At 46.2% G+C, this 13,929-nt stretch overlaps 1 protein-coding gene across 1 annotated transcript in view; it reads right to left on the bottom strand.

Moving 5' to 3' along the window:
- Positions 1-2,017: 2,017 nt before the first annotated feature.
- LOC147697771 (uncharacterized) overlaps positions 2,018-13,929 on the bottom strand; it is a 36,595-nt gene continuing 24,683 nt past the window's right edge. Inside the window, exon 3 of the mRNA XM_086933338.1 lies at positions 2,018-3,053. Within this exon, the coding sequence (XP_086789464.1) occupies positions 2,249-3,049 (801 nt within the window). The 5' untranslated portion in view covers positions 3,050-3,053 and the 3' untranslated portion in view covers positions 2,018-2,248. The remainder of the gene's footprint in view (positions 3,054-13,929) is intronic.

Below are 13,929 nucleotides of genomic sequence, written 5' to 3'. Positions count from 1 at the left end.
GACTTATGACCCTTCAGAACAGGGTTGCCCTAGACGTCATACTTGCAGACCGTGGTGGTGTATGTAGAGTGATCCAATCTAGTTGCTGCATTTTCATCCCTGACAATGCTCCGACAGTGTACAAGCAAGGCCATCTCCAAATTACACAAAATCTCTGATTCCCTTCACGTGGAGAAAGGGGATTGGTCCCTGCTAGGGTGGTTCTGGGAACTGATCTCTGCCTGGGGATGGAAAACTCTGATCTTCATCGGGATGATCTTAGCCGTTCTGTTTATGTTCTGCCTGTTTGTACAGTGCGCTCCTGCAATATGTGGCCTCTGCGCTACTTCATGTGTAAGGAAGCCTGTATCAAGGGACGAATTGAGCAACAGAATGATGCTACAGCAGCATCTCCATGAATTCATCAATACAGATTTGGACTCAGATTAGCATGAGTTATTGCCTAATATGAGGGCAAAAGGAGGGTCTGTGGTACTGTAATTCCGGACCCTGCTGTTCCACCGGTACCGAGGTCCAAACACTCGTATCACAAAATATCGTCGTACCATGACGACTTTGGTATCAACGGACCGGTAATGATTAGGACATTATCCCTATGTATTTGCGTCATGATTGAGTGACGCTAGCACCCTTAAATCGTGGTTTCCGTTCCGAACCCTCAGACTCCATTTTGTAAACGGCATCAATCTTATGACTTGCCCTCATATAGTCAATCGATTAGGCCGAGTTTGATCCGAAAGGACACGTCCACCGTAGCTGACTTCCCCATGTCCTGGCCGAGCTGACTCCACTGCCTCCAGCCAAACCTGTTTTGACAGCTCCTAGCCCAGTGGCCGAGTAAGATATCATCAAGGGTCAACATGCCATAAACCATTCACTACATACAGACCATGTTTTCCATACACATACACCTGCCCATGATTCTTGTTTATGACCAGTTTTACGATGGGAGGGTGCCCGACCTTATTGGTGTTTCATCGATATCTGATGGGAATTCTGGGTCTGGCAGGGTAATCCATCACGATTCGGACATCTAAAATATGTGCTGACCAGCATGACTTCGCTCTTTGTATTATTGTAGAAATATGTGTATAACCATATCATAAACTCAAGAATTCTTGCCCGCAGCTGTTATTTCTGTATATAAGGAGAAGGCTGGTTCTGTAAAAACGAACAGTCTCCTGAGAACTTACAGCCCGTGCTGTTGTAATTCTAGGACACATGTTACTTGGTTGCAACCAATAAAACTCGATCTCTGACTTCACCTAGAAGACTCTTGGTTTCTGTGGTCCGGAACAGGGAGAACTCAGAGGTCTTCGGGTGTGATCCCCTGGCACCACCGGGTCTCTAAAAACCCGGCACCTCAGAGGACTTGTACACATCCAGGGTGCATCCGCACACCTCATCCTCAACCTACCCTGCCACAGCCACATTACCGTCCACCTGAGATACCTACAATGGCTCACTGTCAACTGCAGGATCACCTTCAGACTCCTCAGCCACACTCAGGAGGCACTCCACAACCCCAGACCCAAAAACGACCTTGGACGTCTCTCATCCAACACCCCATTGCCCCAACTCCGTCCTGCCAATCTTGCCCTGGCCACCATTCATCACATCCACAGAACAACTGCATGTGGGAGATAGTTCTCCCACCTCGCCAAACAGACCTGGGATTCCCTCCCCGGGCACCTCCACATGACCAATGACCTCTACGCCTTCATGATTCTCTTCCAAACCTGTCGGTCCGAGCAGTATGTCAAGCCCCCCCCAGCAGCTTGTAACCATCATGTGTGAGTTTTGTGCTCCATGTATGTATTTGATGATACATTGTGACCTATGTGTATCCTCGACCAGACTCAGATCCCAGTGTATAGATGGCTTGAGTTTGTTCCACACTCAGGCTTACTTGACATGTCCCCACACATATGTTGTTGACTCATGCTAAATGACTGCAACAACAATTTTCCTTGTGATTATTTTGTTTATTTATCTGTCAAGTGCGTGATTCGTGAGTAAGTAATAGGTGCTGTTCAATAATCCAGAGAATCCAAAGTTCACAGAGGGAGATGTGATGCCTTTCAGTTGGAGTCACCAGAGTCCAGACCACAGTGCTTGCAATCATTGATCAGACTGCAACCAGCAAGCCCATGTGGCAGAGTAGGACAGTCAATGAGGTGATGCTGTTGCACACAAAGTCCAGGTGCCAGACCAGGTGACCTGAGAGATGCGCGTGGCCCGCTGCCTCTCACTGTCTTTTCTGTGGATGACCCACCTTCCTTGGGGGACCCTCATATGCAGGCCTTGACGATGCATGGGATACTCCGTCGGATGATTCCTCCTCCTCCCTCCCTGTGCCTGGTGGCGGTCTTCGCCTAGAAATATCTTGCCTGGTGAGACAGGGAGGGTGCTCCATGTTGTCTGCGATCCGACGGAGTGAATGGCTTATGTCCCTTTCCACCGCCAGGAGCTCAGCCAGTCTTGCCTCCATCCGTCCTTGGTGTTCTTGTTGACTGGCGTGTTGCTCGACCTGCAGGTTTTTGATTTCTGTGAGGGCCCTCACTACCTGGTTGATCTCCCTGGTGTCTCGCTGGTATGCCTCCATGATGTTGCGTAGTTCAGACATACCAGGCTCTACAGCTGGCTGGTCAGGTTCTCGCCTCCGCCTGCTGCCACTCCCACCACCCCTGCCAACACAAGCCTGGCCTGCCATTGTGGGCACATCGGGTCGACGGGACCCCTGAGGGATGGCAGTGGTGGTTTTGTTTGCCACCTCCTGGGTACCCGGCGAACCTTGTCCCTCATTGTTAGACTGGCTCAGTTGTTCACTGTGGGCAGGGCTCCTAGATGTCTGTTTGGATGTGGCAGGAATGGTGGTGGTGGTTGGCGCAGATGTTCCAGGTGTTGCACGGGTTTGGGCACCAGAGGTGCCAGGTTGGTCGGGGTCATCCGTGGAGTGGTGAGAGGTGTTGCTGTCGGTGGGATTAGGGTCCTGCGGAGCCTGGGATTTTGAATCATCATCCCCATTGTTGGGGTAGATTCCGCACATTGCCCTGTGGGTGTGAGAGACAGACAATGTTAAAGCCATTTAATGCAACATCCATTTTTCATACACATTGTAGTTGGCACTGTTCCACCTGGTAGTTGTCTATGCTTTGGATTGTCCTCAATGTTCACTTGTGGATGGGTATGTTGTGAGGTCAGATTGATATGTGCTCCAGAGTCATTGACATGTGGGGACATATTTACAATAACTGGCACATCCCTGCATATCAGCAGGGATTTGACAGTCATTGTGCACCACAGATCCCCCACCGTGTATGCAACACATTTACAATGCAGAGCACCATGGGGGAAAAACGGCACAGCTGCGTCACGCATCTGTGCCGTAGAAGTGGTGCATTGCTGGAGTTGCGTCGCCAGCACAATGCAGCTCCAGCAATGCTCTGTGGGGCCCTATCTGCACAATGCTGCGTCAATCCTTACGCCTGCTTCAAGCATGCGCAGGGTTTTGACGCAGCATGGGCTTAAAAGTGACTGAGTGAAATCTTGAAATCTTGGGAGGCGTTCCTGTGCCGGAACGCCCATCCACCCCCCTCCCCCTGCGCCAGAACACCTACTTCTGGCACAGGGCTTTAGAACATGACACATCTCCCAGATGCGTCACCTTGTAAATACCCAGCACCATGGTGCTACTTTTGTGCCGCCGCTGCTTCACTAAGGTAATGCAATGACGCAGTGAAAGAGCCGCAAGGGGCTTGTCAATCTGCGCCGTGCATTTTTTGCTTGGATGCTTCAGCAGATCTGTCTTGGTTTTGTTGTGTTACATGCCTATTGTGACAGTGGGGCACTCGATTACCTGACCCAGGAGGGTATGTTTGTGTAAGGGGTGTGTGTGACAGGCTGTGCTGGTAGTTGGAGTCTGAGTTGGCACTGGGCCTCCCTTGTGGTGTAGCTGTCCCCCATGGAGCATGCTGCCATGACAGTGGTTATGAGTTCCTGTCCAAGATATCTGACCTTGTTGTCTTGTTGATTGTGTTTGCACTGGTCACAGGAGGGCCTTGTGCTGCCTACACCAGGGCCCAGTGTCAGCTATCTTGTCAGCACTTTCCCACTCGCTGTGCATTGAGCATGGTGCATGGGTGTGTACCTGGGCCATATGAGATGAGGGCAATTGGGGATGGGCGTCCACAGAAATGTTTCTAGGTGTGGGCACATTTTTAACTTCATCACCATCCCCCTTGCACCCTTCTCCCCACTGCCTTGCACACTTCTCCCCCTCCCCCTTGTACCCTGCTCCCCCTATACCTTGCACCTTTCTCCCCCTCCGCCTTGCACCCTTCTCCCTCTCCGCATTGCACCCTTCTTCCCCTCTGACTTGCACCTTTGTTTGCCTTGCACCCTTCTCCCCTCTGCCTTGCACCCTTCTCCCCTCTGCCTTGCACCCTTCTCTACCTTGCACCCTTCTCCCCTCCACTTTGCACCCTACTTCCCCTCCGACTTGCACCCTTCTCTACCTTGCACCCTTCTCCACTCTGCCTTGCACCCTTCTCACCTCTGCCTTGCACCCTTCTCCCCTCTGCCTTGCACCCTTCTCTACCGTGACCCTTCTCTCCTCCGCCTTGCACCCTTCTTCCCCTCCGACTTGCACCCTTCTCTACCTTGAACCCTTCTCCAGTCTGCCTTGCACCCTTCTCCCCTCTGCCTTGCATCCTTCTCTACCTTGCACCCTTCTCCCCTCCGCCTTGTACCCTTCTCCCCTCCGCCTTGCATCCTTCTCCCTTCTGCCTTGCACCCTTCTTGCCCTCTGCCTTGCACCCTTCTCGGCCTCACCCTTGCACCCTTCACACCCAATGGAGGGGGCTGACACATGGAGCAAGGGCACCATTTCAATAGCATGATGGACTTAGTCCGGCCCTGACTGAGCCCACACTAGACGCACTGGCGATTCAAGGGGGGGGAAGAGCCCCCCTTGCCCCCCCTGCGGATGCCCATGCAACTGGGTCTTATTTGGAGTCCCACAATGCATTTTGTGACACCCACCCTCCCAGCATACCGGACATCCCTTTTTTGGTCTGTGCTTCCTGTAGCATGGGACATAGCAAGGCTTTGCTTTCTCAATCGGGCATACACATGTTAGTGGCATTAGCATTGTTTTTGGATGTAGTTCAGGGCGGTGGGCGCTTGGGGGTTGGTGCTGGCATTTTTTGTACTTGGGGTGTGGATGCCATTACCCCCATGTTACATGAGTTGTTTTTGTACTCACCAGGCTCTACTACTCCTTCAATTCCATGTACTCCTACCGGTGGTAGCAGGGCCATCACCTTCTCCTCCCAGGGCTGGTACTGTACTGGTCTGCGGGGACCACCACTTTCAGTGTGCTGGCTCTGTGCGTACTGTTCGTCCATTTTCCGCTTGATCATCCTCCGCAGATTGTACCACCTGGCTTGGCACTCCTTCCTTGTACGTCGGATGGGTGCAACAGAATTCACCCTATTGACTATCTTCACCCACAGGTGGGTTTTCTCAGCTATGCTGGTCCATCTGACCAATGTGCCAAACAGCTGTGGCTCGACTCTGATGACTTCATCTACAAGGATCTCCATCCCCTCCTTTGTGAACTTTGAATTCTTCTGTGCGGACATGGTTTGGGGTCACCATGTGCATGGATGTGGGTGTGTGGGTCTGAATGTGAAGGGGGTATGTGTGAAGGTGGATGTGTGCAGTTGGTGGTATGTTGTCAGTGTCTCTTGCAAATTGGGTCTGTTGCAAAGGATCATGGTTTGTGTGTGTGGGCCCTTTTTATTGGTCCATTTGTGGGTGGGACTTAGTTTGAATTTTTGGTGGGTGTGTTATAAGGGGTGGTTCTGAGTTAGCCCCTCTGTTTGCCTGTTTGGATCTGCTCAGGACATTAATTTCCATCGCTTGTACACTGGAGACGTGTTTTGTGGTGTTGTGTGACTCGTTTTCACCCTCCTTGTGCTGTTTTACAGTGTCCTTGTGGTTCAGTACGGCTCGTTTACTTGTATTTGCTTCTGTTTATTTGTGTGTACAACGGAACGTTCTCGCGGTACGTGTCGTTTTCAACCTCCTTGTGCTGTTTTAAGGGGTTTGCGTGCACTTCGTTCAGTGTTGATTCGTCTCGTATTTGATTTTGTGGCTCGCTCATACGGGACTTTTTTATGGGGTTCGCGTGCGCTTCGTTCAGTGTGGATTCGTCTCGAATTTGATTTTGTGGCTCACTCATAAGCGACGTTTTTACGGGGTTTGTGTGCGCTTCGTTCACTGTAGGCTCGCTCATACCCGACGTTTACCGTACAAATCGCAGCTCATACGCAACATTTTCCGTGCAAATCGCAGTCTGATTCCCCGGTCTGGATCGTACTTGTCGGGTTGTACAGCATGTTTACGATTCGTATGGTTCACTTTCAGGGTCCGTATTGTACGGATTTCCCCTTGCTTTTCGTACGGTTCCCAACAATTCAGTCGTATATTTTTCGTACGAATCGTACTATGCGATTCCGACGGAATTGTACGATGCGTATGGAAATGGCTACGGATTGGATTTGTCGTACGGATTAGTTTACCAAATCGTAATCGGCCCCAAAAGGTTGTTTTTGGCTACTGAGCCATGTCATTGACCCTGCCACTTCACTAATAACTGTTTAACATCCAAATACAGTAATATGCAATTGAAAGGTGACCAGTCGATATTTGTGAAGGACCTTCCTCAGGAGGACAAGATGTGCTGCTGCGTTTTTAGTTAATTTTGATCTGGTTGAGCTAGAAACAAATTCGTTTTTGGTAAAATTTGAAAATTATGCAGTTGATGTGGAATTATGTGACCAATGCGGCAAACTCACAATTATGCATAAGAGCTCATGGCCACAAAATCACATTATTCAGAGGCCCTGAACCGAGAAGTAAAGTGATTGCCTAGATTTATGTAGTTTGGTCAAGTGGGAAAGGTGGAGTTTGAGCCAGTTTTCCTGGTCACCCACTGTGCTATTAAGCCACTAAAATCTCCTTCTTCCTCACATTAAGAAGCATGCTTGGATTTAATTATTTCGGGAGTTAAGTTAATACACTGACTTCATTAAAAAAATTCATCGCATGTGAAATTGTGATGTAAAAGGTTTTTGAGGGAAAAGATTAGTGTTGGGGAAGGCCAGACGCTTTTTTTATGTTCTTATCACTGCCTTTCCAAGACTTACAAAATACATTTTTTATTTCAGAAGGGGCTCATACTCCATAGAAGGTTATTTTATAGATTACCCAAATATTCCTCATCCCACAGAAGTTTCTCACAGGTTTCGAATACATCAATGGGAGACATGAAAAGTGGAATTGGGCTGCAGAGAGAAGAGCTGAGTTTATGTACAAATTGAGAGGCAGATTTACTTTGAATTCATGCAATGCAATCCAGCAAGGCAAGTTGCAGTGTTTTGTTGCGTGGATGAGAGAGAGCTGATTAGCACCATATCTACTAAGATATGGTACTCTTTAGCTCTCTCTGTGAATTGTTACACTTGAGGCTGTTTAGAGCCAAAGCAGACCCCCTTGTACCATGGTGGAAGGTTGTCTGTGTTACAGGCAAGATTGTTTTTGTGCAGGAAGGTATATAATAAACGTTTCTCCTCATTACGCCTCACTTTGGAAGCATTGCATTTAGATGCATACCCATATTTACTAGCTATAGTTAATCTGGGAATGAGCCCACATCTATAAGGAGATGCATGGGAACACCCATGAAATGCCTTCCCAATGTAAAGTAATGCAAGGCAACTCTATGTGCTTAATTGTGTTAATTTTTTTAAAATTCTGTTTATTGTTTTTCAATCATACAAAGAACATCAGGAGCATCATTAAGAACAGTAATTAGTACATTATCGGCTTGTTTGCATCCCTAGTACTCATAGCATTAGTCCTCATCACGTAACATTTCAAGGTATATCATTATATCAGCAGAACATCAAGAGGCAAATGGGAGTGCATCAGTGCAGTACACAACAGTCTCAAAAACAGGCTGTCTCCATTACATCATTTTCGTGTCATTGCTTGCATATACGGTAATGTAGCCCATACTAGAATGCAAATTATTTAGGTCACAGTTGGCCTCTCTATTGTGCACAGTGGAAGACCCTCCCACCGTTTGTGTATACTCCGGACCTGTTAGTGCGTAGGTATTTCTGTGTCGGGCGTTGAGGTCCCACTTGGGTGTGCTAGTAGGTAACATGTTAAGGGGGCCCAAATATCCCTGGGCCTAGAGGCACTAGGTAGCAGTTCAGCGTATATGGTGAGTCGTTCTTGGCAAACCATTAAATCGTCATTCCAGCCCTTAAATTTGTGTGCCCGTCCCCTGTCCCATCGGCAGGCCACCCGCCTCTTAGCCATGAGTAGTGCAAGGGCGACATACTTGTGATGTCCGCCTTTATTGGTTTGACGTAGCCGAGCAGAGCTATCAATGGTGTGGGCTCCATGCGCGTGTTTGTCATCAGTGCCAGAGCATCAAAGACGTGCCCCCAAAATTCATTCACTCCCGATCATTCCCAAGCCAGAGGGAGAAAATCTGCTCCAGGAGCTCGACACCTGTCACATCTGTCTGAGTCTCTTAGATGGTATCTGTGCATCTTGGCTGTGGTGTAATATAACCTATGCAGAAACTTACAGTGTATTATGCGAAGCCTGTTACTGGCCGAGACCCGCTCAGTCTGCAAGCAACAGTATTCCCAATGGTCATCTGTCAGGGCGAAACCCAGCTCCTCACACCATCGTGTGCGGGATATCGTATCCGGCAGTTCCCTCTGCGTGTACACTGCCGATATTTCAGGGAGAGGAGGTGCTTAGCCGTCGCACTCTTAAGTATCAGCTGTAGTGTTGCTAACACCTGTGGCTCTGCTGGGAAGTCCGGGGTGAGAGACCGTATCCCCTGTCTAAGTCCAATGTACAGAAAAACATCAAGCGGAGTTTGTTGCATGCCCTGAAATACATGTTCAGCAGTGCGGAAGTGGCCATTATGGTATAAGTCCCCCAAATGTACGAATGTGGGTACGCTCTCTAAAGTTGTGACATATTGTTTCTTGGAGAAGGGGCATACTAGGATGATTAGTAAGAGGTAATAATGGAGAATACAGCATGGGATCATTCAACATGCACCCTATGCGTTGCCATGCTGCAATCGTTCATGTAAGGGTGGTCGGCATCGTGTCTCTAGAGCTAACCGATTCATATAGCGCTCCGTCTATTGGGATGGGGTGTGAGAGCCAATGTTCCGCCGCAACCTGTGGCATATACCGTGGCTGTTCCAAGTAGAACCATGCGTAATGGGCTTGTGCACTAATGTAGTATAGTTCGAAATTTGGTATTCCAAACCTTCCCTGTGAGTACGGTTTAATAAGTACATTCCATTGCAATCTTGGTTGCTTACCCCCCATACAAGTCGTGTCAGCTCCGACCTGAGTGTCTTAAAAAAGAAAGTTCCTGGATAATTTAGAATATTTAAAAATAGATAGAGCAATTGAGGAAGTATCACCATTTTAATTAAGGATGCCCGGCCCGCCATGGAGAGGGGTTAAGCAATCCAGCGGGTGACACATTCTGCTATGCGGCTCATTGCAGTGCCATAATTTAAGAGCAGCAGCTCCTCTCTGTCCCTGGTGACACGTATTCCTAAATATCGCAATTCCTCATCAAACCCCTCTGAGGGATAATCCAGCGGAAAGCGAACAGTTGCAGTCGTCAAAGGGAATATGCAAGACTTTCCCCAGTTAATTTGGATCCCTGACAGTTTCCCAAAAACAATAAATTCCCTGAGGATCGAATTCAAATTTTGCTGCGGGTCCCGGATGTATAGGGTCATATTATTGGCATATTGGGATATGAGTATTTGCTGCATATTACAACGCAGATCCTTCTCATTGTGGTGTTGTCGCAGTTTCGCCGCTAAGGGCACCACTGCAATAGTAAACATCAAGCGGGATAATGGGCACCCCTGCTGGTACCCCTGGTAATTTGGAACGCCTGGGACATGAGACCATTAATGAGCACCTTAGCAACCGGCAGTTGGTATAATAGCCTAATCCATGAGATGAAGAGGGGTGGGAAACCCATTAGCAGCATTACCCCAAAGATGTAATCCCACTCAATTGAATAAAAATCCTTAGTGGCATCCAAACATATGGCAGCCAGGGGCAAGTCAGGCAAGACGATATTTAGAATAGCAAACAGTGTTCGCAAGTTATGGGAGGTGGCCCTCCCGGGCACGAAGCCCGACTGATCAGGGAGGATCAGATTTTCCATCAACAGGCTCGATCGAGTAGCAACTAGTTTGCACAGTATTTTGGCATCACAGTTAAGGAGGGAGAGCGGCCTATAGGAGTCGCTTTGCCAGGGCGACTTCCCTGGCTTCAATAGCGAAATTATAAGAGCCTCCCTCATGGATGCAGGGAGGCAGCCAACCTCCAGCGATTCTCCATACACCTTGCGTAGAATGGGGGCCATTAGATCTATATATGTTTTGTAAAACTCTATAGGAATTCCATCCGTTCCCGTAGCTTTCCCTGATTGCATGCTCATAATGGCGTCCCTGACCTCGTCCAGCTCAAAGGGGGCACATAAGAATGTCTGTTGCACATCGCTCAACCAGCCTAGCGCCACATCTCCCACATAGTTCTCTGGATCCAGTCATTCTTCCTATTCATAGACTAAAGGTGATTGTAATGGCGTGTAAAGGCACTGAGGATGTTGGCCGTGTCACGATAGACCATCCCGTCTAGGTCTTCAAGTTCCAATACATAGCTAGAGTAGCGAGGTTTCTTAATCGTGTGTACCAGTGCCCTACCTGGTCTATCCCCCTCTCCGTAATATCGGGCCACTCAGTATTTACCCCAAAACGGTGTTTCCCTCTGTGCTGTGTCCATATACTCCGTGAGTGTCTCCCTAAAGTTAATTGGGCGGAGCTGTTCGGGCCCGCAGCCAATTCCGCTTCGAGTGATTTAAGCTCTGCCTCCAGCTCACGTAATGAGTTAGTTGGTGCACAGTCTAAATATCGATTCCTAAATATCGACCTACAGTAATATTGAGTTGGAAATATTGAAGGTACAGAATATCGAGGTCAAGAATATCGTTGGACAGAATATCGACCCTAAGGTAATGTAATATCGAATTTTTTTATATCGATGTAAGTAATATTGAAATTAGTAATATCGATATCAAATATATTGATGTTACTAATCTCGTGTTACTAATATCAATATTTGTATTATTGTTATGTATTTGATTATTTATTTAATATGTATGTGTTATATGTTTTTTGTTAAGTATTTTTCTTGTTTTAAATTATATGTGTACAATTTTCATATATTAATAATGTTATTTTTAAGTCAATTTTATGTTTTAAAACCGGAGCGGGTTGTGGGTTTATAGGGGAATAGAGTGGGAAGTAGTTTAATTATAGTAAATTAATTATACATTTTTAGGAATTGTAAATTAACGCCTTAAATGCGTCGGTTTTTCCGCCGCGGTGTGGGTGTTCTGGAAAGTGGGCGGGGCTGCGTCGGCCGTGGGCCGCCGGCAGCACTAGGGAGGTAGTGCTGCCGTCAGCCAACGGCCGACGCCAGCACGCAAGGGGTTAATTTGAATAGATTTTTGCGTTTAAGTTATGTAGCGGGTTATACCTTTATAGGGGAATTGGGTGGGAAGTAATTTAATTGTAATTAAGTAATGATTTATTTTTATTGATAAATATTTTATTTTTAATGAATTCTTAATTGGTAATTAATTATTTTAATTAGTAATTAACTTTTTTAATTGGTAATTATTTTTTAACTGGTAAATATTTTTTTGAATTAGCAATTTAGATTTTTAATTTGGAATTAACTTTTATTAATTGGAAATTATTTTTTATTAATTGGTAATTATTGTCTTTAAAATATTTTTTGGTATAAAAAATAATTTACTTGATTAATATTTTTGAATTGTTAATCATTTTTTAATGATTACTATGTTTTTGTTATGAAACATATTTTAGTGTTCAATATTTAATTTTTGGTAACTAATATTTATTAATATTTATTGGTATTTATTGTTAATTTATTGCTAAATAATTGTTCAATTGTAATTATGTTTTAATAATTATTAATGGGTATTTCTGAATGATGAGTTATTTACAAAATTAAATTAATAATTATTTTAAATACAAAATGTATTCATAAGTATGTTAACACTACGCTTTCCAACGCTTTCCCTACTGTAGCACTCTCTGGAGTGGGAATAGTAATTTTAACCCTTACCCTATCCAACGCTTTCCCTACTGTTGCACTCTCTGGAGTGGGAATAGAAATTTTTACCCCTTCGCTATCCAACGATTTCCCTACTGTTGCACTCTCTGGAGGGGGAATAGTAATTTTTACCCCTACACTATCCAATGATTTCCCTACTGTTGCACTCTGGAGTTGGAATAGTAATTTTCACCACTACGCTATCCAACGCTTTCTCTACTGTTGCACTCTGTGGAGTGGGAATAGTAATTTTCACCCCTACACCATCCAACGCTTTCCCTACTGTTGCACTCTCTGGAGTTGGAATAATAATTTTACCCCTACGCTATCCAACGCTTTCCCTACTGTTGCACTCTCTGGAGTGGGAATAGTCATTTTTACCCTTACGCTATCCAACGCTTTCCATACTGTTGCACTCTCTGGAGTGGGAATAGTAAATTTTACCACTTTGCTATCCAAAACTTTCCCTACTGTTGCACTCTCTGGAGTGGGAATAGTAATTTTTACCCTTACGCTATCCAACGCTTTCCCTACTGTTGCACTGTCTGGAGTGGGAATAGTAATTTTTACCCTTACGCTATCCAACGCTTTCCCTACTGTTGCACTCTCTAGAGTGGGAATACATTTTTTTACCCCTTTGCCATCCAACGATTTCCCTCCTGTTGTACTCTCTGGAGTGGGAACAGTAATTTTTACCCCTACGCTATCCAATGATTTCCCTACTGTTGCACTCTCTGGAGATGGAATAGTAATTTTTATCCCTACGCTATCCAACGCTTTCTCTACTGTTGCACTCTGTGGAGTGGGAATAGTAATTTTCACCCCTACACTATCCAACGCTTTCCCTACTGTTGCACTCTCTGGAGTGGGAATAGTAATTCTTACCCCTACGCTATCCAACGCTTTCCCTACTGTTGCACTCTCTGGAGTGGGAATAGTCATTTTTACCCTTACGCTATCCAACGCTTTCCATACTGTTGCACTCTCTGGAGTGGGAATAGTAATTTTTACCCCAACGCTATCCAACGCTTTCCCTACTGTTGCACTCTCTGGAGTGGGAATAGTAATTTTTACCCCTTTGCTATCCAACACTTTCCCTACTGTTGCACTCTCTGGAGTGGGAATAGTAATTTTTACCCTTACGCTATCCAACGCTTTCCCTACTGTTGCACTGTCTGGAGTGGGAATAGTAATTTTTACCCTTACGCTATCCAACGCTTTCCCTACTGTTGCACTCTCTAGAGTGGGAATACATTTTTTTACCCCTTTGCTATCCAACGATTTCCCTCCTGTTGTACTCTCTGGAGTGGGAACAGTAATTTTTACCCCTACGCTATCCAATGATTTCCCTACTGTTGCACTCTCTGGAGATGGAATAGTAATTTTTATCCCTACGCTATCCAACGCTTTCCCTACTGTTGCACTCTCTGGAGTGGGAATAGTAATTTTTACCCTTACGCTCTCCAACGCTTTCCCTACTGTTGCACTGTCTGGAGTGGGAATAGCAATTTTTACCCTTACGCTATCCAACGCTTTCCCTACTGTTGCACTCTCCAGAGTGGGAATAGAAATTTTTACCCCTTCGCTATCCAACAATTTCCCTACTGTTGTACTCTCTGGAGTGGGAATAGTAATTTTTACCCCTATACTA

The sequence above is a fragment of the Lissotriton vulgaris genome, chromosome 8, assembly GCF_964263255.1.
Source record: "Lissotriton vulgaris chromosome 8, aLisVul1.2, whole genome shotgun sequence".
Lineage (NCBI taxonomy): Eukaryota > Metazoa > Chordata > Amphibia > Caudata > Salamandridae > Lissotriton > Lissotriton vulgaris.
This window is presented reverse-complemented; position numbering and strand designations above follow the sequence as displayed.